General features: G+C 36.2%; 1 protein-coding gene and 1 long non-coding RNA gene across 2 annotated transcripts in view; one reads left to right on the top strand and one right to left on the bottom strand.

The window, feature by feature from the left end:
* The window catches only part of LOC141375626 (uncharacterized), a 382,930-nt gene that overhangs the window by 265,896 nt on the left and 90,570 nt on the right, over nt 1-26,464 (top strand). The gene's annotated exons all lie outside the window — the stretch shown is intronic.
* The window catches only part of ajap1 (adherens junctions associated protein 1), an 86,882-nt gene that overhangs the window by 4,454 nt on the left and 55,964 nt on the right, over nt 1-26,464 (bottom strand). The window contains exons 3-5 of the mRNA XM_005166950.6: nt 7,378-7,465; nt 6,007-6,249; nt 2,118-2,240 (exon numbers count right to left, since the gene is read on the bottom strand). Coding sequence (XP_005167007.1) covers nt 2,168-2,240; nt 6,007-6,249; nt 7,378-7,465 — 404 coding nt within the window. The 3' untranslated portion in view covers nt 2,118-2,167. The remainder of the gene's footprint in view (nt 1-2,117; nt 2,241-6,006; nt 6,250-7,377; nt 7,466-26,464) is intronic.

Raw genomic sequence — 26,464 nt, 5'->3', positions numbered from 1 at the left:
GACCACTGTTCGAGGAAATCAGGTTTATTTGTTACATTATAACGGATGTCCATAAAGCAGTGTGTGTTAACATGTATCCTGTCACATTTTCTGTGCAAAAACAGTGCAAAGCTATGCGTGTGTCTATGTGTGTGCGCACATATAACGACATTGTGTGCGACTCATTGTTACAGAAAGGCTTGAAATAACTCTACAACAAATACATCAATTAACTATTGGGAAAGTTTTCACTCTTGTAAAGAAGATCTGCTTCGTTCTTGTCTGTCAATATACTGTTTATCTACATAAGACACAGCAGATGAAGACTACACCCATCAGAGCAATCTCTATTAGCTCTTACACATGCGTGGTAATGGTGAGTGGGGAGAACCAGCTTATTTGCATTAAATACATAGGCAACAAAAATAGCTCCAATGTCCTAACAGCTCAAATTCCCCAGATTTAAAAAGCTATAATAAATAATCTGAAGGGATTTTGAGCTGAAACTTTAAAGACACCTTCTGGAGACACAAAAGACTTCTCTTAAATCTTGAAAAAGGGGTAAAACAGGTGCTCTCTACAACAAATGGGTAAAACCTACAATGCATTATTAAAATTGCAAGTTGAATATGTTATCATTAATATGTAATGGATGCATGAAATCTCTTATTTAAGTAAAAATAAATGCTGTAATTGTTGTACATAGACATAAAATTACTATACATATATATTTTCTTAATCCCCCCCCAAAATTTTTACTTTAATCTATTTTACAAAATGTTTAAATATCAATATAATAGAATTCAGGGGGATAAGCCAAAAGTCCAATACCTAAACCTATTAAATATTTCAAGGACACCTATTTTACCCCTTTTTCAAGATCTTTCGTGTCTCCAGAGTGTGTCTGTAAACTTTCAGCTCAAAACACCCATCTGATTATTTACTATGCTGCCTGTGCATTTAATGCTAGTTCTCCGCGTACAGCGTTCCCATGTGCCATGTACATGAAGAAAGCAGATCTCACGTAACAATTGTGGTAAATACTACAGTAGAATTTTCCTAATGATTATTATTTGATGTATTTGTTGTAGAGTTGCAACAATGACTCACACACAATGTCATTACAAAGTTCACAGACACACAAACACACACATTGTGCGAGATTAACTTTGCACTGTTTTTGCATATAAATGTAACAGGTTACACGGTTATATTCACTGATGTATGGATATGCGTCATGTTAATGTACAAAATAAGCCTGATTTAACATTCACAAACCGAGATTAAAGCATTTTCTTTTTTAATTGTACTGACATGCGTCTGTGGTGTTGAAGAGGGTAAAATCAATGTAATTCATTAATATTTTTAAAAACGTTTTCAACTTGTAAAACTCATTCTTGATCACATTTGATGATGATTAATGATCACAGAGAGATTAACAGATCTTTTTATCCCGGTTGCTTTGTGCTCGTCCTGTCTTGTTGATATGATTATATGCGTTACTATGGAGACATGCAAGTATGTAGCTGTCAATCAATTCGGTGGGCAGGAAAACCGCACTTCCACGTCCCATTGCAGTGGCCATCAAAATGTGAGGGATTTGGGTCCTATTTTAACAACAAAAAAATAAAACAGAGATTTATTCTCTTTAAATAACCCCAATATGACTGTGGACACACCGTACCTACACACAGTTCTGTCCAAACAGTTTACAAAATATGGTTTCATCATAGGTGCCCTTTAAATAAAATAGAATAATAATTGTAAAAAGTAAATAAATTATATGTGCATTTGCAGGCTTTGCTAACTACATTGATGTTACTAACAATATTACTTAATGTAATACTCTGCTACCAATTTATTCCTTAATATATATATTGATAGTTTTAATGCAATTGTATTACAATTAGCATTCTCACATCACCATCTACTTCAGCTGTCGGCGTGTTTCCTGTTTCAGCAAAATTTTTGCAAAGATTTGAGCCACAGGTCTGCAACTCATTTCCATTCTATGACTTGTGAAATACCCCCTTTGAACCCTGAAGAGCTGTGATTTTCCAGTAAGTACACAAGCGCTGGGAAAACATGCCAGAAATGCACCATGCAGACTTCAGAACCGTATGAAATATAATACATACCAGGGCACAAATTGAAGACGTGGGCTCAACCCAAAGGTAGTAAAAGGGCCTCAACAGGAGATCTCGAACCATTTCTCGGACACAAAGGCCACAGGGATTAGCTGCCTTTCAGTGGGCGACGGTCTGGAATAGACAGACAGATCAGCTCTTCAATCCTGCAGATATAAGCACTTCTATCCCACTCCCTCATTCAACACTCCTTTTTTATGTCTTATACCACAAACAGAAGCGCCCACAGTTACATTTCCTCCTAAGCCTCTCATCTTGGCTTTGTATTCTCAAGCATACAGTATTAAATGAAGCAGCACTGAAATTATTCATACAGTTTAAAGCTCAGTCTTTTGTATAGGCGAGGGTAACGGAAGGACAAAAAAAACACGACTACACAATTGTCACAACATACTTATCTGAAAAATAATGACTCTCTGGCAGATTAAACTGGTTATTTCCAAAATGCCCATTAAAAGCGAAATTATTCTGTTATTAGAGAGATTGTAGCAGAGAAAAATGTGGTAAATGCTGTACTTTAAGAATGGTGATATTGTATGTTTTCAAACAAAGACTTATTTAAAACGCTATGAATGGAACAGAATGCAGGAGGTTTGAGAAAACAGCTTTTTATAAGGCAGACTATTATTAATTTGACAAGCTGTCATAAATACCTAAAAAAAAAGCTCATTAATAAAAAAACATGATGAAACTACCAGAAATCTGCCTGCATATGAATGGCAACAACAGTAGTGCATTAAAGAGAATTTATATTGAGATGCAACATTTTTTAAAAGGTTTTATTCTGGAACTACCAGAATTCTATAACTTCTAGAATAATGATCTTTCTGACTGTTCATATAGGACTAAATTAATGTTTGTTACTATATATTTACATTCAGGCGGCATGTACATTCAGATGGCTCAGTGGTTAGCACTGTAGACTCACACCAAGAAAGTTTGAGTCCCTGCTGGGCCAGATGACATTTCTGTGTGGAGTTTGCATGTTTTCCCCGTGTTCACGTGGGTTTCCTCCAGGTGCTCTGCTCTAAAGACATGTGCTATAAGCAAGGTGTCCGTGGGGTTTTAAAAATGTCTTAAATCTCAAAAATAGAATTTTAGGCCTTAAAAAGTCTTAAATTTACTGTATTATTGTGTTGTAGGTCTTAAATTTTTTAAACAGGTCTTCATTTTCCTTTGTTCGTGTATAGATACCCAATCTGGCCATTAACACCCATGCAATAACCAACAATCCATCTCAATAAAACTCTGATCTTTTTATTTAAAAATTTAATTTTTAACTCTATTTACTATACTGGTTTCATTAATTTCCTTTTGATAATATTTGTTCCCCATGTATTACCTGCAGAGGACACTGACCTTGACAGATTGTTGCGCATACATTTAGTTCATTAAAGTTTTTCAAACTTTTTAAACATTTGTCCATTTTTTTATTAAGTTTATGTTGAAAAAAGTGAATGTTTACAAATAGAGCTTGCTTGTTTTGACACAATGTTTTACATATTTTGCTAAGGATTATTTAAATATTAAAAAGGTGTTATTATTAAATCTTCATTGAATTATGAAATGTATTAAATTATAATATTTATTTTGAGAGTGCAAATATAATATTTTCCAACTGGGCCATTTGAACAGCTCCTTAGTGTTTAGCCCTGTATGTGTCTAAAATTTGCAACCCAGGCTCATTCTGAAAATGTAGTCCTGCGACGTTTCTGGAGACCGCGATTTATGTAGCCAGAGGTACGTATAGCTGCATTTCATTTTTTAAGTGAACTCTACGGGGCGGTGTGACACCGATCCTTTTCGCGCTCGCCGGCTGGCCGCTTACCTCCATGTAGAGGGCTTCAGTTAATTGGGTAAACAAAATTGGCCATAGAGTAATTGTGTTTTTGTATGGGAGAGTGTATGAGCACTGGGTTGCAGCTGGAAGGGCATCCACTGCGTAAAACATATGCAGGAATGGTGGTTCAATCTGCTGTGGCGACCCCTGATAAACAGGGGACTAAGCCGAAGGAAGATGAATGAATATTTACATTTAAAACTCCTATTAAGATTTTGGAATTATGCTTTGAATGTTTGTCACCATACCTTTTTTAAGTCATTACGCTAAAAATAATAATATAATATTATAGCCTATATTTGTGTACACGTTATTACATAAATTGTGTACCTCTCGTTGTCAGGGAAACGGAAAAGCAAACTTTTTTACTGTAGTTACCTTTGAATGACATGCCTGAAGTAAAATTTTGCTATCAGAAAGTGATGTTTTGTTAGCAGATAGTTGCTAGGCAACAGAAGCACACATATTTAAAGGCCCAGGAAAAAGAAGCAGATGCTAAAATGTTTGTGGTCACTTTGACCGTTTCAAGCATTCAAAGGAGAAATAGTCAACTCTTTTGTGTTCTGTAATTTAATAACATAACTCTGGCTGCCCTGGTAGTTCTGGTGTTTACATAGAAGTTTATAAGCCAGTTAGTGCCATGGAATAAAGGTAATGTGACCTTTTGTTCTAATTTTTTCTTGCAGATGATGAGTTTTTTTTTCATTCATCAATTTATTTCAGGCGTCACCACAGCGAAATGAACCGCCAACTTATCCAGCATATGTTTTACACATCGAATGTCCTTCCAGCTGCAACCCAGTACTGTGAAACACTCATACACTCTCCCATTCACAAACAGTGCACTTGTACTAAGGACAACTTAGTTTATTTAATTCACTTGTAGCGCATGTCTTTGGACTGTGAGGAAAACCAGAGCACACAGAGGAAACCAACACTAACACAAGGAGATCATGCAAACTCCATACAGAAACGCCAACTCAACCCAGCCAACCAGCGACCTTCTTGCTGTAAGGTGACAGTACTAACCACTAAGCCAATGTGTCGCCATAGTTTTTTTATTTTATTTTTTATCTAATAATAAATTTTTTGCTTTTTTTTTTAGAACTTCGGGTTTGTTTCTACAATTACAAGTTAACAATTGAATTCAGAAGATAATTCAGATGATTTTCTTCTCAGAATTGCATGTTATAAAAAGGTCCAAACTGTTCATCGAGTCTATTTATTTATGTAAATGTGTGTAAATATATATTTGTTCTGTTTTTATATTAATTTCTTTAATATTATTGTCTTTTATATGACTTATTTACAATACTTATTGTATACTAAAAGACTTATTCATAACTACTTTTAGTAGATATACTGTACGAGAGACTTGCCTTGTTTACAAAACAAATGGCTCTATTTAGATCTGCCATGTAAACCTTAAATGAAAGTTAAAAAGTTATAGTTTTTTTTTTTCCATGTTGTAAGTTTTTCATTACTGTTCTATCAAAATCAGTCTGCATAAATAGACAAATTATTTACAAAGTTTTGCACAAAAATAGCAAAAAATGTCAGCAGATTCTGCCTGGCCCTTGTTATAAGTTATATCAATTATGAGGTTATAGCAGTCATCTGAGAAAAAAAGTCAGAAGTGTAAAAAATAAAGTCAGAGCAGCAAGTAAGCTTAGGAACTCACAATCGCAAGTCATATTTCTGAGAAAAACATAATTATAAACACTTTATTCTGAATTTACATCTCTGAATTGAAGGCTAAAAGTTTATATCTTGTAATTCCAAGTTAGCGTACCCATAATTCTGAGTTTATATCTATGCATTCTGAGATGCTTTTTATTATTGTGTAATGTCCTCTGATCCACTATGGTCTGGTGTTTAAGATTTTGGAATGACTATTATTTCCGACAACAATAAACCTACTCTATTTTATAAGCGAGTAATCCCTTGTCAGCGTATAGACAGCACAGTCAGTGTTCAAATTGCTCAGCAACCTCAAGCCCAGTTGTTCCTCCTGAAAATACATCAGTGTTAGACTCTTGCCTGTTTCCGTTGTAGGAGGTCTTGTAGATTGGAGTGTGCTGGATCATCTCGTCCGTGTACACAGGTATGCCGGCCCGCACACACTCGTGCGAGCACTGTAAACTGTCGTTGTATGCGGTGAAGATGTCCACTTTACTGGACACGCGGGCCGGCGTGAAGTCGGTCAGATTCTGACAGCTTTCCTCCTGCTGGTTGATCTTTCTCTGATGGCTGCTGTGTCGGCCATTCCCGGACTGTGCACAACTACAAAAACACGCACCAAATTCACAAAGCCAACATAAAATCATACCTTGAACCGCTGTGTCTGTCCTACATTGAACATGGACTGGGGAGACAGACACAGACATATTTAAGCTGTGTTCCAAAACCTAGTGAGCCGTCTCGCTGCGGGTTTCATAAATAGGCAGCCTGACAGAAAGGGAGCTTCAGAAATGACTGATTGGAGTGCTCTACATAGACAGCATCTCTGTTCTACTGATTTCAGTGCAGCAGCTTGATGAGAAGGGCTGAATACATAATTTTCCATCTGTTAAAATAGTTTCTAATGTAAAACTTTATAACACATAAACCAAAAATGAGTTTTAATGATTCTTATTTGTATGAAAATTTCAGTTTGTTCGTTGGTAACACTTTATAATTACACACAATAAATCATCAGTTAAGCATTAGCAAATAGTAAATTCCTTATCAATTAAGCATTACCTCCACATTAACAGATGTTAGTAAGCAGTTTATAACTGTATAGTTTATAATGATCGTGTTTTCATAGTTTGTTAAATGTGCAGTAGGTGATCTGCCAAAATGCTAACCACTTAGCATATTATCTTTGGACAGCGGGGAGGGACTGTAATTCATAGCCACACCTCCTGAAATTGCCTTTAGTTTTTTGAAAAGCTTTAAAGAACATAAAAAAAACTTTATTATTATCATTGATACATTTTCCCCAATTATAAGAATGAACATTTCAATTTCCAGTAAAACGTCAACCCCTTCTTTTATTTGTTAACTATTTAAAAAAACAATTATTATTTTTTTTATTATTATTTATTCTTTTATATACCATGTTTTTTCAGGAACTGTTTTAACTGATATTATTTTCACCAGCCATGTTTTAGCGCACTCTGTGATTGCTCTTTCTGCAGATCTTAAAATGTGACAAGTAGAAGATATCTGAAGCTCACTGGGTTCGGGAACATTCTTTTGTGTACGAGTGTTCGATTTGTGCAATATGAGCTCACTCTTACAAACAAACTGCAAGAGAAGGACAGATTGAAAAAAAGATAAACAGACAGAAGGACAGGAATAGGGAGTGACAGATAGACAGACAGATAGACAGGAAAGTCTCTACTGAAAGAAAAGAATGTATCCTACCAGTTTTTAAGGACTAGAGTAGTGATCAAGGCTGCGACGATCATAATGAGGGACACAGTGATGGTGATGATCTGGTGAACAGCCAGACCTAAAAGAGAAAAATAATAATACTGTTATCGGTTACAGCATGTCACCTTTTCTTTTTGATCGTATTACAGTATGTATTTGATTGCAAAAACTCTAAAGCTGCATCTTAAAGGCCTAAAATGATCAGGTTTTTGGGGGTGTTCGTTTCAATTCTAATGAGGTTATCTGTTAACTAGTATGCTCTAAACAATTTTAAAATTCCTATCTAGAAAATCTTAATATTTGAAATCTTTAAGTTTAGCATTTCTGCCACAATGTTTTTATGACATCACATTATATTTCAGTTTCTCATCTCATCGTCTGAAGCATTCTGTTCCCTACAAGACACTAAAATTTACTTGCTGAGCTGAAACCAAGCAATTCACATGTAGGCCTACTGTAACAGAGCATTCATACCTAAGGTTCACCTAAACATTTGCAAATATGAAAAAATTGTAACCTTTAGCTGACACACTGTTGATAACATTGATGTGAGCAGCCCAAAAATGTTGGGTTGCTGATATTCATACATTGTATTGTACATTCACCTGCAAATAGCAAGATCAAAGGAAAAACACAAACACGCACACACACACACACACACACACACACACACACACACTTACACACACACACACCTGATCTGTTTATGGTTTCAAATTGACCCACATGCACAAAAGAACAACTCCTCACAGCAAAACCTTTCTAATTACAATATGTACAGAATGCATGCTGTCAGGTTATGTTTAATATTTTTGCTATTACCATTTTCGCAGACAACAGCAGTATATTTCATGAATTATGAATAGTTATTTTTCTATTACAACAGTGTATGTCAATATCTGAAACCTAAAAGAACTGTTATTAAAACCAACTGCAAGAGGATGTTTGTAGTACAGTATGAGCCGGTGCAGAATGATGATGCTTGTTGATTGAAAATGATGTAAATGTTGCATGAATTCTGACATAACCATTCACACTGTGGTCACACTGCAAAACATCAGATCTGTGTCGGATTTAATATGAATATGGAAGTAGTCCAAATTGGAACTGAAAAGATGAGAATACAGTATATGCAGTTTGTGCACTCTCAGAAATAACGCAAAATAACTCTCAGTACGCAAGCTGCCGCTTCTGTGGTACCTTTTCAAATGGTACTCATTTGTACTTAAAAGGTTCATATTGGTACTTCAAAAGTATAGATTAGTACCTAAAAAATTTAAGAGGATTACATTTGTACTTTTTAGGTACTCATATGTACCCTTGAGGTAATAATATGGATCTTTTAGGTACAAATTTGTACCTTTTGAAAAGGTACCACCCCAGTGACAAAACAAGATCTGAGTCACATATGGTGGGGGGGAATCAGATTTGAGCCACATTTGCCTTCAATGTGAGCATAGCCTAAAAGTCTAGAGACATAACAGTAGAGAGTGAACCAAACTGTATGTATTGGTCAAGTCAGGTCAGGTTGAGCTTTATTATTATTCTGCTACATGTGCGTATATAATGTGAAACAAAATGTGGTGTCTGACAGGATTATGGTGCAGCATAAACATAAACATAAACATAAATTGCAACAAATTGACATAAGAGCAATTATTAAACCTATACAAACTATATCTGACATACTGGAGCAGTATTGTATCTATACTAACTATTTACTATGCATTGAAAATATTTAGTTACCTATGCACATAATATATTTTTATGATGTTTTTGCGTTATCGCGCAAAGATGTTTTGTATGATTTCGCAGATGTTTTGCGAGGGAATGCAAAGATGTTCACTTCCTGTTCACTTCATACATGTCAACCCTCCCGCTTTTGCCAGGATTCTCCCTTATTTTACCACTCTATCCTGCTATCATCCTAAGTATTTTCCCATATTTCTCATAATTTTTTATTCTTAAAAGCAAGCTGAATTTAATATACAAATGTCGGGCGATGATCGACGCACAGCTTTAATAGAAAGCAAGTGAATGCAGACATTTTATATTAATTTCAGCATGCTTTCAAGAATAAAAATACATGAGAAATATGGGAAAACACTTAATGGTAGGATGATAGCAGGATAGAATGGTAAAATACAGAATAATCCTGGCAAAACGGGAGGGTTGACTTGCATGAAGTGAATAGGAAGTGTTTGTGGAAAAACAGTTTTGCGGAGGAACGCAAACATCTTTGCAATCCCCCGCAAAACATCTGTGAAATAATGCAAAACATATTTGCGAGGGAGCGCAAAAACAAACACACAAAAAAAAAGTATTTTCCTGTCACTGTTTTTTTTTTCTCCCACCCAGTTTTTTTTTTTCTCTTCCACTCATTTTTTTCCCCACCATCAGTTCTTTTCCGGATCTCCATATAAGACAGACTACTTTGTGTGAAACAGAAACAATATTGTGCCAGTTTACTCATTATTGTAATATGTTTCTAGTTGACACAAACTATACATATTTAAAACTGTACATATTTAAATTACATTGAATTTTTGGGAGGAGAAACAGACTCACATTGCTATTTAAACTTTCCTTTTATAGCATCAATAATGTAATTTAAAGGGCACCTTTTTTACCCCTTTTACACAATGTAAGATAAGCCTTTGGTGTCTTCAGAATGTGTCTGAAAAGTTTCAGCTCAAAATATCCATTAGAAAATGTAGCCTCCAGAACTTGCACATTTTAGTATTTAAATACATTTTAGTTGTTTTTGTAGCCTGTGGCTTTAAATCCAAATGACCTGCTTCTCCCCAAACACTGTTCCCACATGCCTGTCTGCTTCTCATCATGATACGTTGGATAAACAGCACAGTGACAGAGACAGACTTTGATAAAGCTGAAATCCAGCTCATTGGTCATAAATACCAAGTTTATTTCATGTATTTTTAGTGGAGTTTATTCAAGCCTTTCTGAAATGATGGGTCTCACATAAATGACCACACACATACTGTAAGTGAATTTACTGACACCATGTGGCCATGTTGATTATATTGGTTAAGAATTTCAAAGCGATTTTACTGTCTTTATTACAAACACGCTCTGTATAATAAACGTTTTAAACCTATGAAACATATGAAAATCACAGAGAGTTATTAAAATATTTTATTCTGTGGACATGACTACACATGTTATTTTGGATAAATGGTGCTTGTCAATCAATTCAGTGGGCGGGGAAAACCATACTCCTACGACACGTTGCAGTGGGCCTTAAAATCACTGGCATTTGTGTCCTATTTTAATGCCAGGAAATAAAAAAAAAGAGACTTGTTGGTTTTCTATCGCGCCACAATACTGTGAACACAATATACTGTACATAGAGAAATTTCTGTCCAAACAGCTTACAAAAGATGATTTTCATCATAGATGTCCTTTAATGAAAATATAGTCTGTTAATTAAACCTAAGCATTAATTTAGTTGTTCAAGCGTAAAATTAGATGAAAGGCTGTTTAAACTCAGTGCCATCAGGAGCAGCAGACGAGTGCTGAAAAAAACATTGAAAATGCTGCAGTAAAATAATTTTCCATACTTCTATATATTCCATAGACTTGCCATAGCAAAATGGAATGCAAGATGCAGTGCTTCTTATTCAGTCTGAGACCCACTTTATATCGTATCACAATCAGGCTGTAAAGATTATTTAAACAAACTACATCCTACATGTGGTGGGTTTATAATGGCATGTTCATTGGGTGTGCCTGAGCTGGCATATAGACCATTGACCTAAGCTATGACTTACAGCTCTTATATGATCAAAACACTACTGGCTATATTTAAATTAGAGGAGGTGCTACTCTGTAACACCTGTCATTATGTTTCAGCTGAATTTCTATCACACATCAAAAAGCATTTCATGGCACTTTAGGAGATTTTAACATGTACTGCTCTATCTAAGCAGCCATGGCTTTTTCAAAAGCATGTCTGCCATCGTTACACTGCATCAATTGCTCCATTTGACCATTTCTCAAAGTGTAGACCATGAAACAGCTTGACGGAAAGCAACAGGGAGAAGATGGTGAGCACACCAGCTGGCTAAAGGTCAGCAAACAACAATTAATGCAGAACAAGAACTCTCTGTTCCTGAATAAAAAACTATGAGCTGCGCAGTCTTTCTCAGTCCGTCACTCCCAAATGGATAGAAATGAAGCCCCGCGGGGAGCCACAGTTACAAAAGTTTTAGATATAAAGAGTGCCACGACTTCCATTTCTTGCTGAAGCTGATAAGAGTGAAGGAAGCAATTTTATGGATTTGCCCATCAATATTAAAGTGTTTGTGTGCGGGTCTGCGAGGAACTGCAGCTTCCATATTAAAGCGTGTGGCTTGGCACATTTGTGTGAGTGGTTCGTTTGCAGTGCATTAATTTATTCACAGGGTTATAACACCTGGTTCACCTGGCGCAGTAGTTTCACATGGGGATAAGCGTCATCTTCAATATGGAGCAGAGATTATGGCACTAATTTGCTATGTCAGTTCTTTTATATTGTTATCTCTCTACTCGCTTTGAGTTTTTATATATATAAAATTTTATATCTGTTTTTTTTTTTTTTTTTGAAAGTCAGTTTTATACATACAGTAAATGCAGAATAAGTAAGCTTTCCATTAATGGTTATTTTGTTATTATAGGACAATATTAGGGTGACGTGGTGGCGCAGAAGGTAGTGCTGTCACCTCACAGCAAGAAGGTCGCTGGTTCGAGCCTCGGCTGGGTCAGTTGGCGTTTCTGTGTAGAGTTTGCATGTTCTCCCCGCGTTTTTATGGGTTTCCTCCAAGTGGGGTGCTCCGGTTTCCCCCACAATCCAAAGATATGCGGTACAGGTGAATTGGGTAGGCTAAATTGTCTACTGTGTATAAGTTTGAATGAGTGTGTTTAGATGTTTCCCAGAGATGGGTTGCGGCTGGAAGGGCATCCGCTGCATAAAACATATGCTGGATAAGTTGGCGGTTCATTCCGCTGTGGCAACCACAAAATAAAAAAAGGGAGTAAGCTGAAAAGACAATAAATGAATAAAAGGACAATATTAGCCAAGATACAACTATTTGAAGTTGTGAGTTTGTCCAAGTAATGTAAGCAATGCACATTACTAAAATAATCTAAAGTTGAGTTTTGATATAATTACATGTAGAGTAGGACATTTACCAATGTATTCATGGAACACAATCTTTAATTAATATTCAAATGTTTTTAGTTTAAGTTTATGTAGTCAAATATAAGGTCACATACACTCACTGGCCACTTTATTAGGTAGACCTTACTTGTACTCGGTTGGACCCCGTTTTGCCTTCAAAACTGCCTTAATCGTTCATGGCATAGATTCAACAAGGTACTGGAAATATTTCCCAGAGATTTTGGTCCATAATGACATAATAGCATCATACAGTTGCTGCAGATTTGTCGGCTGCATATCCATGATGCAAATTAGCACATCCTAAAGGTGCTCTATTGGATTGAGATACGGTGACTGTGGATGCCTTTTGAATACAGTGAACTCATTGTCATGCTCAAGAAACCAGTCTGAGATGATTCACACTTTATGACATTACGCGTTATCCTGCTGAAAGCAGCCATCAGAAGATGGTTATACGGTGGTCATAAAGGGATAGACATGGTCAGCAACAAAACTCAGGTAGGCATTGACTCGATGCTCAATTAGTACTAATGGGCCCAACGTGTGCCAAAAAATGTCCCCCACACCATTACACCACCACCACAAGCCTGAACTGTTAATAGAAGGCAGGATGGATTCATGCTTTCATGTTGACAGCAAATTCTGACCTTACCATCCGAATGTTGCAGCAGAAATCGAGACTCATCAGACCAGACAATGTTTTTTCAATCTTCTATTGGTGAGCCTGTGCCTGTGTTGTAGCCTCAGTGTCCTCTTCTTAGCTTACTTCTGTAGCCCTTCCACCTCAAGGTTCAACATGTTTTGCGTTCAGAGATGCTCTTCTGCATACCTCGGTTGTAACGAGTGATTATTTGAATTACTGTTGCCTTTCTATCAGCTTGAACCAGTCTGTCCATTCTCCTCTGACCTCTGGCATCAACAAAGCATTTGTGCCCACAGAACTGCCACTTACTGGATATTTTCTCTTTTTCTGATCATTCTCTGTAAACCCTATAGGTGGTTGTGCGTGAATATTCTAGTAGATAAGCAGTTTCTGAAATACTCAGACCAGCCTGTCTGGCACCAACAACCATGCCACATTCAAAGTCACTCAAATCACCTTTCTTCCCCATTCTGATGCTCGGTTTGAACTGAAGCAATTGTCTAGACCATTTCTACATACCTAAATGCATTGAGTTGCTGCCATGTGATTGGCTGATTAGAAATACGTGTTAACAAGCAGTTAGACAGGTGTACCTAATAAAGTGTCCGGCGAGTGTATATGGGTTGACTTTGCTTTTGGGATATTGATATTTAAGATAATTGATAAAAAGGTACACAAAGACTTATAAAGCTCACTAGTTTTGGGAAATCACTGCTGTCCATATAGTCTGCTGAGATTTCGCAATTAACTTAATGGATTTAGTATACTACATATTTATCCATGAAATGTTTAAACCAGCCAAGAAACATGCACAAAAACAGAATCAGAAAAGCATCCTATAATCCAATGATCATTACTGAAACATAATCCTCAAAAACATCAAGATGTTTTTATCAATATTGCACACCCCTATCATCACTGAAACTTGCTTTCATTTCGCCTGTATCATATCCAGGCTCTGAACAAAAAGATGTTCTTGATTTGATATTGTACCAGGGGAAAAAAAGAAGTGGAAATATACAGTCCTTCTTTTCCCCTTTCAGAGATAAACAAAATAATCAGTTCCACCACAGTCTCCAGTACGCAACCACCACACCATTGGACTGTTTGCATTATTCAGTACATAGTAATGAAAGCAATATATCATACCTCACAAATAGCTCACATTAGCCTATTCCTAATGCACTTGTTTGGTTTAACTTACAGGACAGCAAATACAAGGGCTCACTAAGCTGTGCGTGTCTGTCGGTTTGCACATCGTTTCCCATTCTAGTGCCTTTATATTAGATGTGACTCATTTTAGAGTCAATTACAGAAACGTCTTAGCGCTGACAGGACGAGCCAAGTTGTGCTATACTGTGTTGCTGTACAAAAAACACTGGATTGGTTTGCTTAACCCTACCGACCTGTGAGGTGCTGAGTCCTTCAAGTTCTGGCTGAATAATCGATACTGGAAGAGTGTGTGAGAAAAAGAAAGAGACAGGCATTTAAACAGAGAGAGAGTGTGTGTTAAATGCCTTGCATTTGTGCACATGTGTGCATGTTTACAAACCTGTACATGTGTATATATAGTATGTGTGAATGTGATGTTACACTGCTGGGCAAGTGCTGACAGATTTCATTAACTCAGAGGGCTCAGGCTGAGCTGTGCTTCTAATGCTACATTTATGAGTATTCATTCCCAGTAAACTGATGCTATGATCTAGTCTGGATTCAGCAATCATTATAATTGAGCAGAATAAATATTTATGTCTTAGAAAGTAAACTGTAAAATGACAAAACAAATTTAGACCGACAGTCAAGGTGTTTCAATTATGTTTGTGCTAAACTAATAAAGCAAATTAAATGGCTTTTAAAATCTGCCAAATATTTGAACAGCATATTTACAACGTACTTAGCTTTTAATTTCAGCTTAAAGGCCCGTTTTAGACCATGCATTTTAGTCAGAATTATTGCACTCATCTTTCATTCATGCTTGATGTGCAGTGAACTCGGAGATTTGCTGTCAAACATGATAGTTTTGAACTAAATTATTTAAAACTACTGTTTTGCTAGACTGTTGCAGGAATAGAATAATAAGCACTACCAGGTTCATCAGCCCGCAGGCAATGGGGTTTTGGCTAAATGTCTGAAATAATGTCTGTGTTTAAAACATTCATTCATTCATTCATTTTCTTTTTGGCTTAGTCCCTTTATTAATTAGGGGTCACCAGAGCGGAACAAACCGCCAACTTATCCAGCATATGTTCAGTTATGCAGGGGATGTGCTTACAGCTGCAACCCATCTCTGGGAAACATCCATACACACTCATTCACACTCATACACTGCTGACAATTTAGCTTACTCAATTCACCTGTACTGCATGTCTTTGGACTGTAAGGGAAACCAGAGCACCCGGAGGAAACCCACGCGAACACAGGGAGAACATGCAAAAACCACACAGTGTTTAAAACAAATGAAAGATTTTCTTATGTTTTATTTCAAGACAGAACATATCAGTAAAACAATTTTATACTTGTCTTGAAAATGCAGCTGCTAACCTCCGGCTAACTGGACTATAGAGATTGTCAAAGACATTAAATATCACAGATGTAACTTGCTTACTTTTACAGCTTCATCATGGTTATAGTCACACTTCCTAATCTAAACAAATAACCAATATGCAATTGACTGATCTGAGTCAATATAATGGTGTCAACAACTTGGTTGGTAAAAGAGGTACACAACCAACAGGAACTAACCAACAATATCTGAGGTTCGCGCTAAAGTTACTAACGTTAAGTACAAGTAGTTACCTGATAGATTCAAAAGACCAAAGACTTGTTAAATAAAGACAAGTTGAATTAAATATCACGTTTAACAACTATAGTGAGTCGCAATCCAGTGGTACATCCTTGATAAACTGTCCAACTGTGGTTTTGTGCTCAAAGCACCTGCTGACTGCCTGGAGCACAGACGTGCACATATGCTGCAGCATGTGTGTGTGGTATAGTGTGGAAGTAGAGCTGTTTAGAAATGATAGATGAAACACCAGTGTGGATGTGGATCATTTTCATTCTAAAATGCCATATTAAAGATGTATTAGGGTAAGTGTGTGTTTTTTGTGAGCTGTTTGCTGCTGCCATGGGGGCGGGGTAGAGGATCTCGATGCCGGCTGAGCATCGTAATGTCTATTAGCCATCGGCGATGGGTGATGACATCGTCTATCGACCCAACCCTAGTTCATATATAAACCATGGGCTAATTGCAATCCTTATTTGTATATTTGTGATGTAAATTCACTGATTGAATGATTGGATGAATTCTGTACAAACCTGTTTGCTTAAAGGCTATATTCTCACACAAATGAAAGCATATTTCCACCATTTAAGAAAGAAATCTGCTATAAAAATTGGAAATGATTAAATTTACGGCAAACTAAACTGAAAATATGTTATTTAAAAAAATCTAAATCTAAATTGAAATGATGAAAAATGACTTTTTGTCAAAATAAAATAAATTATCATAATAATAGTGTTATTATCATCACCATTTTTTAATTCATTTTCCTTCGGCTTAGTCCCTTAATTCATCAGGGGTCGCCACCCAGTACTGCAACCCAGTACTGGGAAACACCCATACACACTCATTAAAACACATACACTACAGTATTTAGTTTAGTTTTATTCAATAGCACATGTCTTTGGACTGTGGGGAAAACCGGAGCACCCGTAGGAAACCCACGTAAACATAAAGAGAACATGCAAACTCCATTCAGAAATCCCAACTGACCCAGCCGGGACTCAAACCAAGGACCTTCTTGCTGTGAGGTGAAAGTGCTTACAACTGAGCCCCCATGGCGCCCTATCATCATCATCATTGTTATTATTATTATTTTATTTTATTTATTTTTTACAATTTTGCCATTACTGCAAGGGTATGTAAACAAATAAGAACAACTATACAAAACTGCATGAAGAACTCACTCACACACTCTCCTTCAGCTAATTCTCTTCTTTATCAGTGGTCGCCATGCAGAATAATTTGCCGATTGCATGAATAACCAATCCGGAAAAAAATCCGATTGATCCTATGCAGTTTTGATTCACAAGGCAGCACCTTTTTTTTCTCTTTAACCTAGAGGAGAATTCGTCAAGGTTCAGAGGAGTTCAGGAACTCGTTTTCTTTATATTGACGTTTTGACCCGTCCTGATTGCTTAGCTGGCACTATGACTGATGGAAGCATGCAGATGCATCTGGGAAAAGCTCGCCTCACTTCACTCCTGTGTCCTGCGTCCGGGGTCAGAGCTGGATTAATTTTATCTCAGTCCCTGGCCTCAACGCTGCTCCTTGGCACGGAGTCCCCCAGATACACCAACACATAAACATATCGGACAGCTATTTAAATTTCCCCCTCTCTCCCTCGTGTGCCGAGATGGAAGGCAGCAGATTGAATTGAGAGAGTGTGTCGGGTGATATATTCAGGTGTTTATGCTTCTGTGAAATTTTATGAGACCAGCTCTTCGTCCTCGACCTTGCTCTGAGTCTAAACTCTCGTTGGCTTCTTGGCCTGTTGTTTTATGTATTGATTCCACTTTCAAAGATTCATTCCTCTCCGTTCTTTCACCCCGAACCCATCACATTTGTGTAATATAGAGCTTTATAATACCACAGTAGACGAATGCAAATGTATCCCCATTATATTCTTATTACAGCAGCCCGGGCGGTGAGAACAGGATGTATATCACCTACTCTCACCTGGACCTGCAATGAGAGAGATAGGCACACCAATTCCAATCAGGGGAAGTGTCAAAAGAGGCAAACAGCCTGACTCTGTGGTACCAGACACCCTCCTCCACAACTCTGCCAATGATGGAGTCACCTTGTTTCAGGTTCTCAGGGTGAGCCTTTGTTTCCCTGGGCGCCTTGCCAATAACCGGGACAAAAGAGTCCAACCCTCAGAGACACGGAACTTTCCCCCCAACTACCCAAACCACAGAGAAGTGAAGTCCTTAGTGCCAGACATACCGCTAAATGCTTGGTAAACTAGAGCAAGCTGAACTGTTAATCTATTTAGATGTTTGTTTAAATAAAAAAAATAGTCACTTGTTAACATGATCTATATCATATGCTTTAAAAAAACGTATTTTTCAATTTAAATGGATAGTTCATTACAAAAATGTACCATTTGCTGTTAATTTACTCACCCTCAGGATAAACAAGAGGTAGGTGATTTTTTTCTGTAAAACATTAAAGACAATATTTTTAGATTCATGAAAAAGGTTATCAGCTTCTTAGATAGCCTGAGGGTGAGTACATTTACAGCAACATTTCATTTTTGTGTGAACTAACTAACTAATCTTTTTTTAAATACATAAAATGTGAAAAATGACTAGCATTCTTAATTACAATTCCTGGTATTGTTATGCAGATTTTATGCATGCATGTTATTCTAAAGGGAAAAGATGTTTTTTAAATGCAAAAGCAATATCTTTCTTAGTTAGAACATTTATTTTATTTACAAAGTCGCATGTATTGCGGATGAGTGTTAGATGATAAGAGATGTAGTAGAGAAATCGCAGTGGGCGTTGAGTGCAAAAGTTTGCACCCCGCAAATAGCATAACTTGTTAGCATCTACTTGTAGATTCTGTGAATTAATCCCCTGATTCAAAAACACCTTTTTTCAATTAACATTCATTGAAAGTGTGGTAGTATCTTTTGTAAATATATGAAATGCATAACAGACATGATATGCTTTCTTAATTAACATTCTTGCTTTGATTATGCAGGTTTATCTTTAAATGTTATTCTTCAGAAAAAAAGATGCAAATATAATAACCTCTCAGTCTAGCAGGTTTTGTAAGTGAATGCTATTCTAAGAATTGCTTGCTTTTGCAATCTTTCATCAAGTTACAATAATTTTCTTCTAAACGATTTATTTTTAATTCTAAGAAATGTATTTATACAGCTTAAAGTAACATTTAAAGGCTTAACTAGGTTAATTAGGTTAACTAAGCAGGTGAGGGTAATTAGGCAAGTTATTGTATAATAATGGTTTGTTCTGTAGACTATTGAAAAAAAATATAGCCAACAAAGAGGCTAATAAATTTGACCTTAAAATGTTTTTTTAAAAGTTATAAACAGCTTTTATTCTAGCTAATAAATAAATAAATAAATAATAAGTTTTTCTCCAGAAGAAAATATAATATGACATACTGTGGAAAATTCTTTGCTCTCTTAAACATCATTTGAGAAATATTTAAAAAAGGAAAAAAATCAAAGCGGGTCTAATAATTCTGACTTCAACAACATATATACACACAAATGTATTTAAGTCCTAGTCGAGTCTGAAACCGCATGATCGGACCCAATTACAGATCATGTTATCGGATCTTTACATCCCTACTTACTACTACTAATTATGAAAATAAAGATAGCCTTGATAATACTAGCAATAATCAATTGATATTTGAATTTAAATGGTAGATGTTGATAGTGTAATGAAAAAATATCATACCTGATAGTAAAATGATTGCCCACTAAATATATTGTTTAAAAAATACAATTATAAATAAATAAATAAATAAATAAATATGGTTTCAGTCAATCTTATTCTAATCTACTGAATATTCCTTTTAACTAGATAAATTATTGACTTCTCTTGTTGCATGTGTGTTGCCATACTGCCTTTATAATAGCAAAAGCAAAACCAGGTTATACAAAACACACAAGCAAAAATCCACTAGTGGCCGCTGATATATAGCAGCGCAACCTGGTCCAGATAAAATCAAATTAGGCCTAACAAAGTGTAATGCTACGAGACTAGCATTAAAATAGGACAGTAGTGGAAAGAAAAGAGAGTTACAGAAAGAAAAAAAAAAACTAGGACAAATATAAAACCCAAATAGCACAGTTTTATCAGACAGGACCTTGAAAAATATATGCAAAGGAGTTATATACACAGGGGGAAGTATTTTAACCGAAGGTTATGAGTTTGTGCTGCTGGGCCCCACAGAGCCCAGACCGTAGAGACAGACACTCCTCTCTCCACCTAAAGGACATTTAGAGGTTTGGAGCGGGACGTCGTGTGGATCTGTCAGCTAAATGCTCTATTAGTGCAGCCCAGGCCTGGCATCTGCAGCTACAGATGGCTGTAAAGGGCTAGTGAGATGGAGTGGAAAGGAGATGCCTTCACTGAGTGCTTTCAATCATGTTGCGGTTTGGCTGGAGGAGCGCTTGTGGCAAGGCAACAGCTTTGACTGCACGTTCAAAAGGCAAGAGCGTGAAAACAGAAAAGGACCTTCGAATCTGTATGCAGGAGTATCCAGATCCATCAAACTTCAAATGAGCTGCTGTGCGGCCGCCAAGTTTAAATTGACTTTACAGGCGCACCAATCTTGCCAAAATCACACCTTGGAATTTGTTCGCTGCAAATCCCAGCGCTAACGTCAGAAATTTTTCACAGTAATCTAAGAAGTCGATTTAGTTTTAATGGGAATGTTGTAATTTCATTATAAGTGAAATCTCAGAGAAAGAGAGAGAGCAGACAGCGAGTGCATGACGAGACAGAAAATCATTTTTTCCATGACGACGGTGCACCCCTAAAAATGTTCCTTTTTACTGTGTGCTAAAAATAATTAGTCTGGGATTTAGGAATCTATTTTTAAATCATTTTACAAAAGCAATTATACATTTTCTGTAATATGGGGATTTGCAGTGGAAAAGTCAGTTTTAAGATCAAGTCCTATTTGAAGAATCTTTGTAATAACAAATGTAGAAATATGCAGCACTTTTTAGCCATTTTATCTGCTTTTACATTGATGTATAGTGTATTATTTATTTTTCCACATATTGTCTTGATGTTGATTAGGTTGAGAGGTCTGAACCCTCTCTTAATTTAACAGTATTTAAAGTACTGTACACTGCCCATCCAAAAAAACAAATCAAAAAGAGTCACCACCTGCATTTAACTAAACATAAAAGAGCCTGCTATTGGATAATTACTGCATTGGTGATTATGTTTCAGCTGGTAACAAGTTATTTAACCCTAACTAAATCTGCGGTCACATTAGAGTTTGTGTGTGCAAAATTCTGTCGTACGGCGCTGCGAGAAGGTGTGGGAATAAACAAGATTATTAGACATTAAAAAAGCAAGCGATTGCTCCATGTTTTAAATTTCTGTCCAGAGAGGTCATATTTTGATCCTTGATTGGTCTCACGCAGTCAAGTGATGCGATTTCGCAGGTCAGAGTTCAGAAAGGTTGAAGTTTGCACCGCTGCAACCTGCGAAACTTGACAAATGACCCTCCGTTTCCGGTCTGACGCATTCGCGTGGGTATGAATGAAAGTCTATGGGAGAAAAAGCTCAGTGTGACCGCAGCTTTATACAGAGAGTAGATTATCATTTATTAAACAACCACAATCAATGAATGTTGAATGAATGAATCTGTTTTCACAAGATTGAAACAAATTGATTTAATTATGAATGGGCAGTTGAGTCACTAGTTTGCTCGATTCATTCAAAATGGGGATGCATTAAAAAACTAGAACCTAAAGTTTGTTGATGAAATTTTAATGTTGACTTTGTGAAGGTAACAAGGTGGTTGGTGGTGAGGAGGGAGGTTGTTGGAGGTAAAGAGCCAGTAAAGGGGAGTTTGGTCCAATAATAAGTCAATGGAATTTGAAGTCCCTATGTTTTAAATGGAAGTTTCTTCATTATTGTAAGTCAATGGGCAAATTTGGGGAACTCTTGCACCCCAGGGGTACAACTTACACCCCAGTTTATTATAAAGATTTAAAGCACAGCTTGGCAGCCTCCTGAATTGTGGAAGATCACATGTCTCTTAGAATTTGTCTTTCAAAGTTATGATGTGTCAAAGTTTGGTCCAATGTTAAGTCATAGGGATTGTTCAGAGTTTTCTGGGAAAAGCAAAAGCCAGATCTGTTCGAAAAGATATAGCAACTTGAGTCAGACAAGTCTAAATGTCTTGCCAAAGTTTGGTTGTCATAGCATTAAAACCGTTTGAGGAGAGGGAGTTGCTAAACTTTTAGCTCAGAACAAGTATGTTGGTTTTCTCAATTAATGTTATATGTTGACTGTAGGACAGTTAAAAAAATGAAATAAAAACAACATTTCATACTATATATGGCATATAGCAATTTTTTTTTCCTATGTCTTGAACGTAAGTGCAGTCTGTGCATGTCACAAATCAACTATATAAATATTGATGAGTCATTTTTACATTATTGACTATATAGTTACCTAATTAATGTCAATTCATATGAATCTATATCTATTTACTCACAATATGCAGTTCAGCTGTATATATATTCACAGTCTAATTAGAGAGCTTATAGTTGTAGTCTGTTGGTGTATGTTTATTTATGGTTAAATATCTTTAGCGTCGCACTCTTACTGGGGCTGTACCTTTTTAAGAGGTGCACAGTTGTACCTAAATGGTACATAATGATATACCTTAAAGCAGGGGTCTCAAACTCAAATTGGTGGGGGCCCTTTCAGTGACTGACAATTCATAGGAGGGCTGTTTAACATTCAAGTACAAGAAAAAAGTAATAATTAGTTAATCTTAAGACAACAGACAAGATGTTTATAATTCAAGCATTACCTGTCACAAACACGTTTTTTGCTTCACACAACTGCTGAAATATACCAATTGTAGCTTTACCAATAGTTTAACAGCTAGCGTAAGAACAGCAGAAACAGTTTGGGTACTTAAGTGACTTTATTGGCAATTGTTCTTCTCAGTTTCTTTCTTGTCAAGAAAAAGTGGGAAAGTATGTATATATTCACATTTACTTCAACGTTCAATTCAGCCAGCAGTAAAATGTACATTTTAATAGAAATCCCAATACGTATATAAGGAAACTCTACTAAATGTGAACATTTGAATTGAATATTAGCAGAATTTACATATTTGTTATACCACCAGCATAACGTGTAAGCCATGAAGTGTTTGTTCAACAACATACAGATGGTATAAAACTGATAGTAGTAAAAGGACCCTTGAGTTTTAGTAAAATTAGAGCACTTATGCACATTTATTTCAACGTTTAAATTAGCCCCAGAGATAATCACACGCACACTGAGGAAAAACGAAAGTAAAACTGAAATACGGTATAATATAGTGCAAAACCACAAGTGGCTATGCACAACAATGAAAACCATTCAAAAACATATGTTTTGGCGGGCTGTCAAATGAGAGAGGATAGGGGGCCATAAATGGCCTGCGGGACGGAAGTTTGAGACCACTGCCTTAAAGGGACCCTTAAGGTACGAATGTGCTACTTTTGAAAATATACTGCCCCAGAGACAGCTTTAGCACCTTTATTTCTGAGAGTGCGGTCCTGCAAGCGACAACATTTCATTTATCAGTACTGTACTGTATGTCCTCACATAGTGCAATGACAATAAAGCAATACTCGACTTTCTTCCTAATTTTATTAACACATTAAATTGACCCTTGCATATATCATACTCCTGACATTCCTCAAAATGTCAGCTTTTTTGTATTGCAAACAAGTATGATGTAACAGAACAGCCACAACATTAAAATGATGCATTCAATTTCAGCAGAGGAACAGGCTGCATTTAGTTTCACAGTTTGTGCTTCATTGCTATTGATTTTTATGGCTTGAAAAGTTTTAAAAGCACGCATACCAAACCAAAGGATGTGAATGAGAGGTTTCTACAGTACTTATGAATGAAACTGTAACTTATTCATGGACGATAGCAGAAACAGCAATACAGAGGCTTTCTCATGTGTAAAGCCTATTTGCTCAGTATATTATTTAACAAAAACTGTTATTTCTGCACCACTTCTCCTCTCGCAGACCAGTGAGACTGACTAAATCTCCATCAGTCACATCCTTTTGCTCTTTGTGAATCTAGCCACATTTACGTTTGATTGCATCAGCTTTCTGTTCTCAGAGTCCTGCTGAGTGGCTCTCTCTCATTCATTTGTGGAAACAGCCTTGATGAAAATCTTTGCCAACCAACCGACAACCGGCAACCATCCAGCTCTAATTTGGAATGCATTGGATCTGTAGGGGAGGTCTCTCCTCCCCCAGGTGTTAACCTTCTCCCCCCTTTGCTCCGTTTGTTGTCCTCCCACAAACCCCACCTGAACGCTGGGGAAACTCTTCTTGCACCTGCTGATGGCTCACGATTGCCAATTAACGCACATGTCAAGATGTCAATCTCACTTGACTTCCACTGAGCTCCAGCATTTCCAAAGCTTTACTGCGGGGAAGGCAAAGAGAAATGGAGAGGAAAACGAAAGACAAGGGGCATCAAAGGCAATTATTCTAAATGCCTTTTCCCGGTGTCAAAGGCTTCCCTGCATAATTCAATCGCTCTGTACAGTGCAGGAGCGAGAGGTGGTCAAAGTAGACGCTGTGATTGTATTACTTAACAGATAATGAAGTTGTCTTAGATGGAACTACTTCACTGCTGTCTGTCAGAGCAGCCCTGGTGAGCTTATCACATCTTTAAACGGTTTACCTCATGAAACTGAACAGTCCTATTAAATGAAAAATGTAAAAAATACAAATAAAAAAAGACAACACTTCCTTTGTATAGTGCTTGTATTGCAATGCAGGCATAAGACACTCCCTAAAGGTATATGCACTAAAAAAATATTCAAAGATGATTCCTTTGATTTACTCAATTTTTATTACGTTAAGTGGTTGTAAACTATTTATTTGGGCTGAATTAAAACAAACAAATTTAGTTGAACTTTATTAAATTTTATTTGTTTGTTTTTAATTCAACACAAATTAATCGCTTGCTACAGATTTGCATGCAACAATTTTTTCAGTGTGTGAGTAAATTTAGCCCACCTTCGACAAGGAATATATTACCTTTTAATAAAACTGGAACACACTAAACTGAAAGCGAGTGAACCTGAAAACATTTACAAAGCTTCTCCTGCTACAGCTGACATTCAAGGTCATACTTTTCTTCTTTAGTCTGTTATGTAGCTGTTTGTGCTTGTATATATGAAAGGCCATTTCTCCAACTGACTATATTTAATAATATATGTATTAGTGATGTAACAGATCACAAATCTCATGGTTCGGATCACACTACGTTTTTTTGAGTCATGGATTGGTCCAGTTTTTAGATCAGCAAAAATAGGACAAATGTCATTTGCTTTGCATTTATTCAAAAATATTACTGCAAAACACATTGGTTTTAACAAACAGAAATTAGAACCTGTAATTTTAATAAAAATAAAAGTCAAGAAAAAAAACAGCTGAAAAAAAAGAAAATATTCAATACAAAAAATATCTTTGCTAAAGTTGTTAATAATGCTAAATATAGAAATCTAACATCCTGTACAACAGATCATATTTATTTTTCAATTAATGATTCAACAATTCACACTAAACTTATGACCTATTCAGTGACATAATTTCAATAGTTGTTTGTCGCCACCCAATTGGTTACACAATGTAACTGCTACAACGTCAAGTTCTATTAAACGGTAATTTAAATCTTCATCATAAACATAAGTGTTAATATGTGAACTATAAACTGTTCTTCCAGTACTTCTGTGTTATTTAATTGTTTGTAACTAACTAAAAATGTGAAAAAAACTGAATCTCTCTCGATCAAATGCAGATTTGAATACAGCGCTTCGAAGGATTAATAAACATTTGCAAATCATGATCATTTATCATTCATGTTGCACTGGTTTGAATTAGGATCACTATCTTTTAATGTTTAATTGTCAGCTTTACACTGAATGCATTAATGTTTAATAAACTATAATAAATGCATTAATAAACTAAACAAACTGTGACAGAAATCACTACCTAAGACACTAACACTAACCTAAGAAATCATTTAGGTAAGTCCCACCACAACTATTCTGTCATAATTATATTTTACAAGGAAGCCAAAATGCTTTCATACATGTGAGGACTCTCTGCAATTGTTATAAATGTTTAATTGACCTACAAGTTTAAAAAAGTTATTGCAATCCGTTACACCCAACCTTTTTTCACCAAACTGTGAGATATCAACTTGCAATGGCGTTTTAAAGTTAGAGATGTGAAATATAATAACTTTATTTCATAAATATTAACTTGCATTTAAAAGAAAGACTTTTTTATATTTTTCCCTTCTTTTTTGGTCTTTTTTTCCCTTCAAAATGTGACTTTATTACTCGCATTTGCAAGTTTATATCTCAAACAACCTCTGGTGCAGTTTGACTGAGATATGAACAAACCAAAGACATCTAAACAAACCAA

This window comes from Danio rerio, chromosome 8 (assembly GCF_049306965.1).
Source record: "Danio rerio strain Tuebingen ecotype United States chromosome 8, GRCz12tu, whole genome shotgun sequence".
Classification (NCBI taxonomy): domain Eukaryota; kingdom Metazoa; phylum Chordata; class Actinopteri; order Cypriniformes; family Danionidae; genus Danio; species Danio rerio.
Note: the sequence above shows the minus strand (reverse complement) of the source record. Positions and strands in the feature narration are given on the sequence as shown.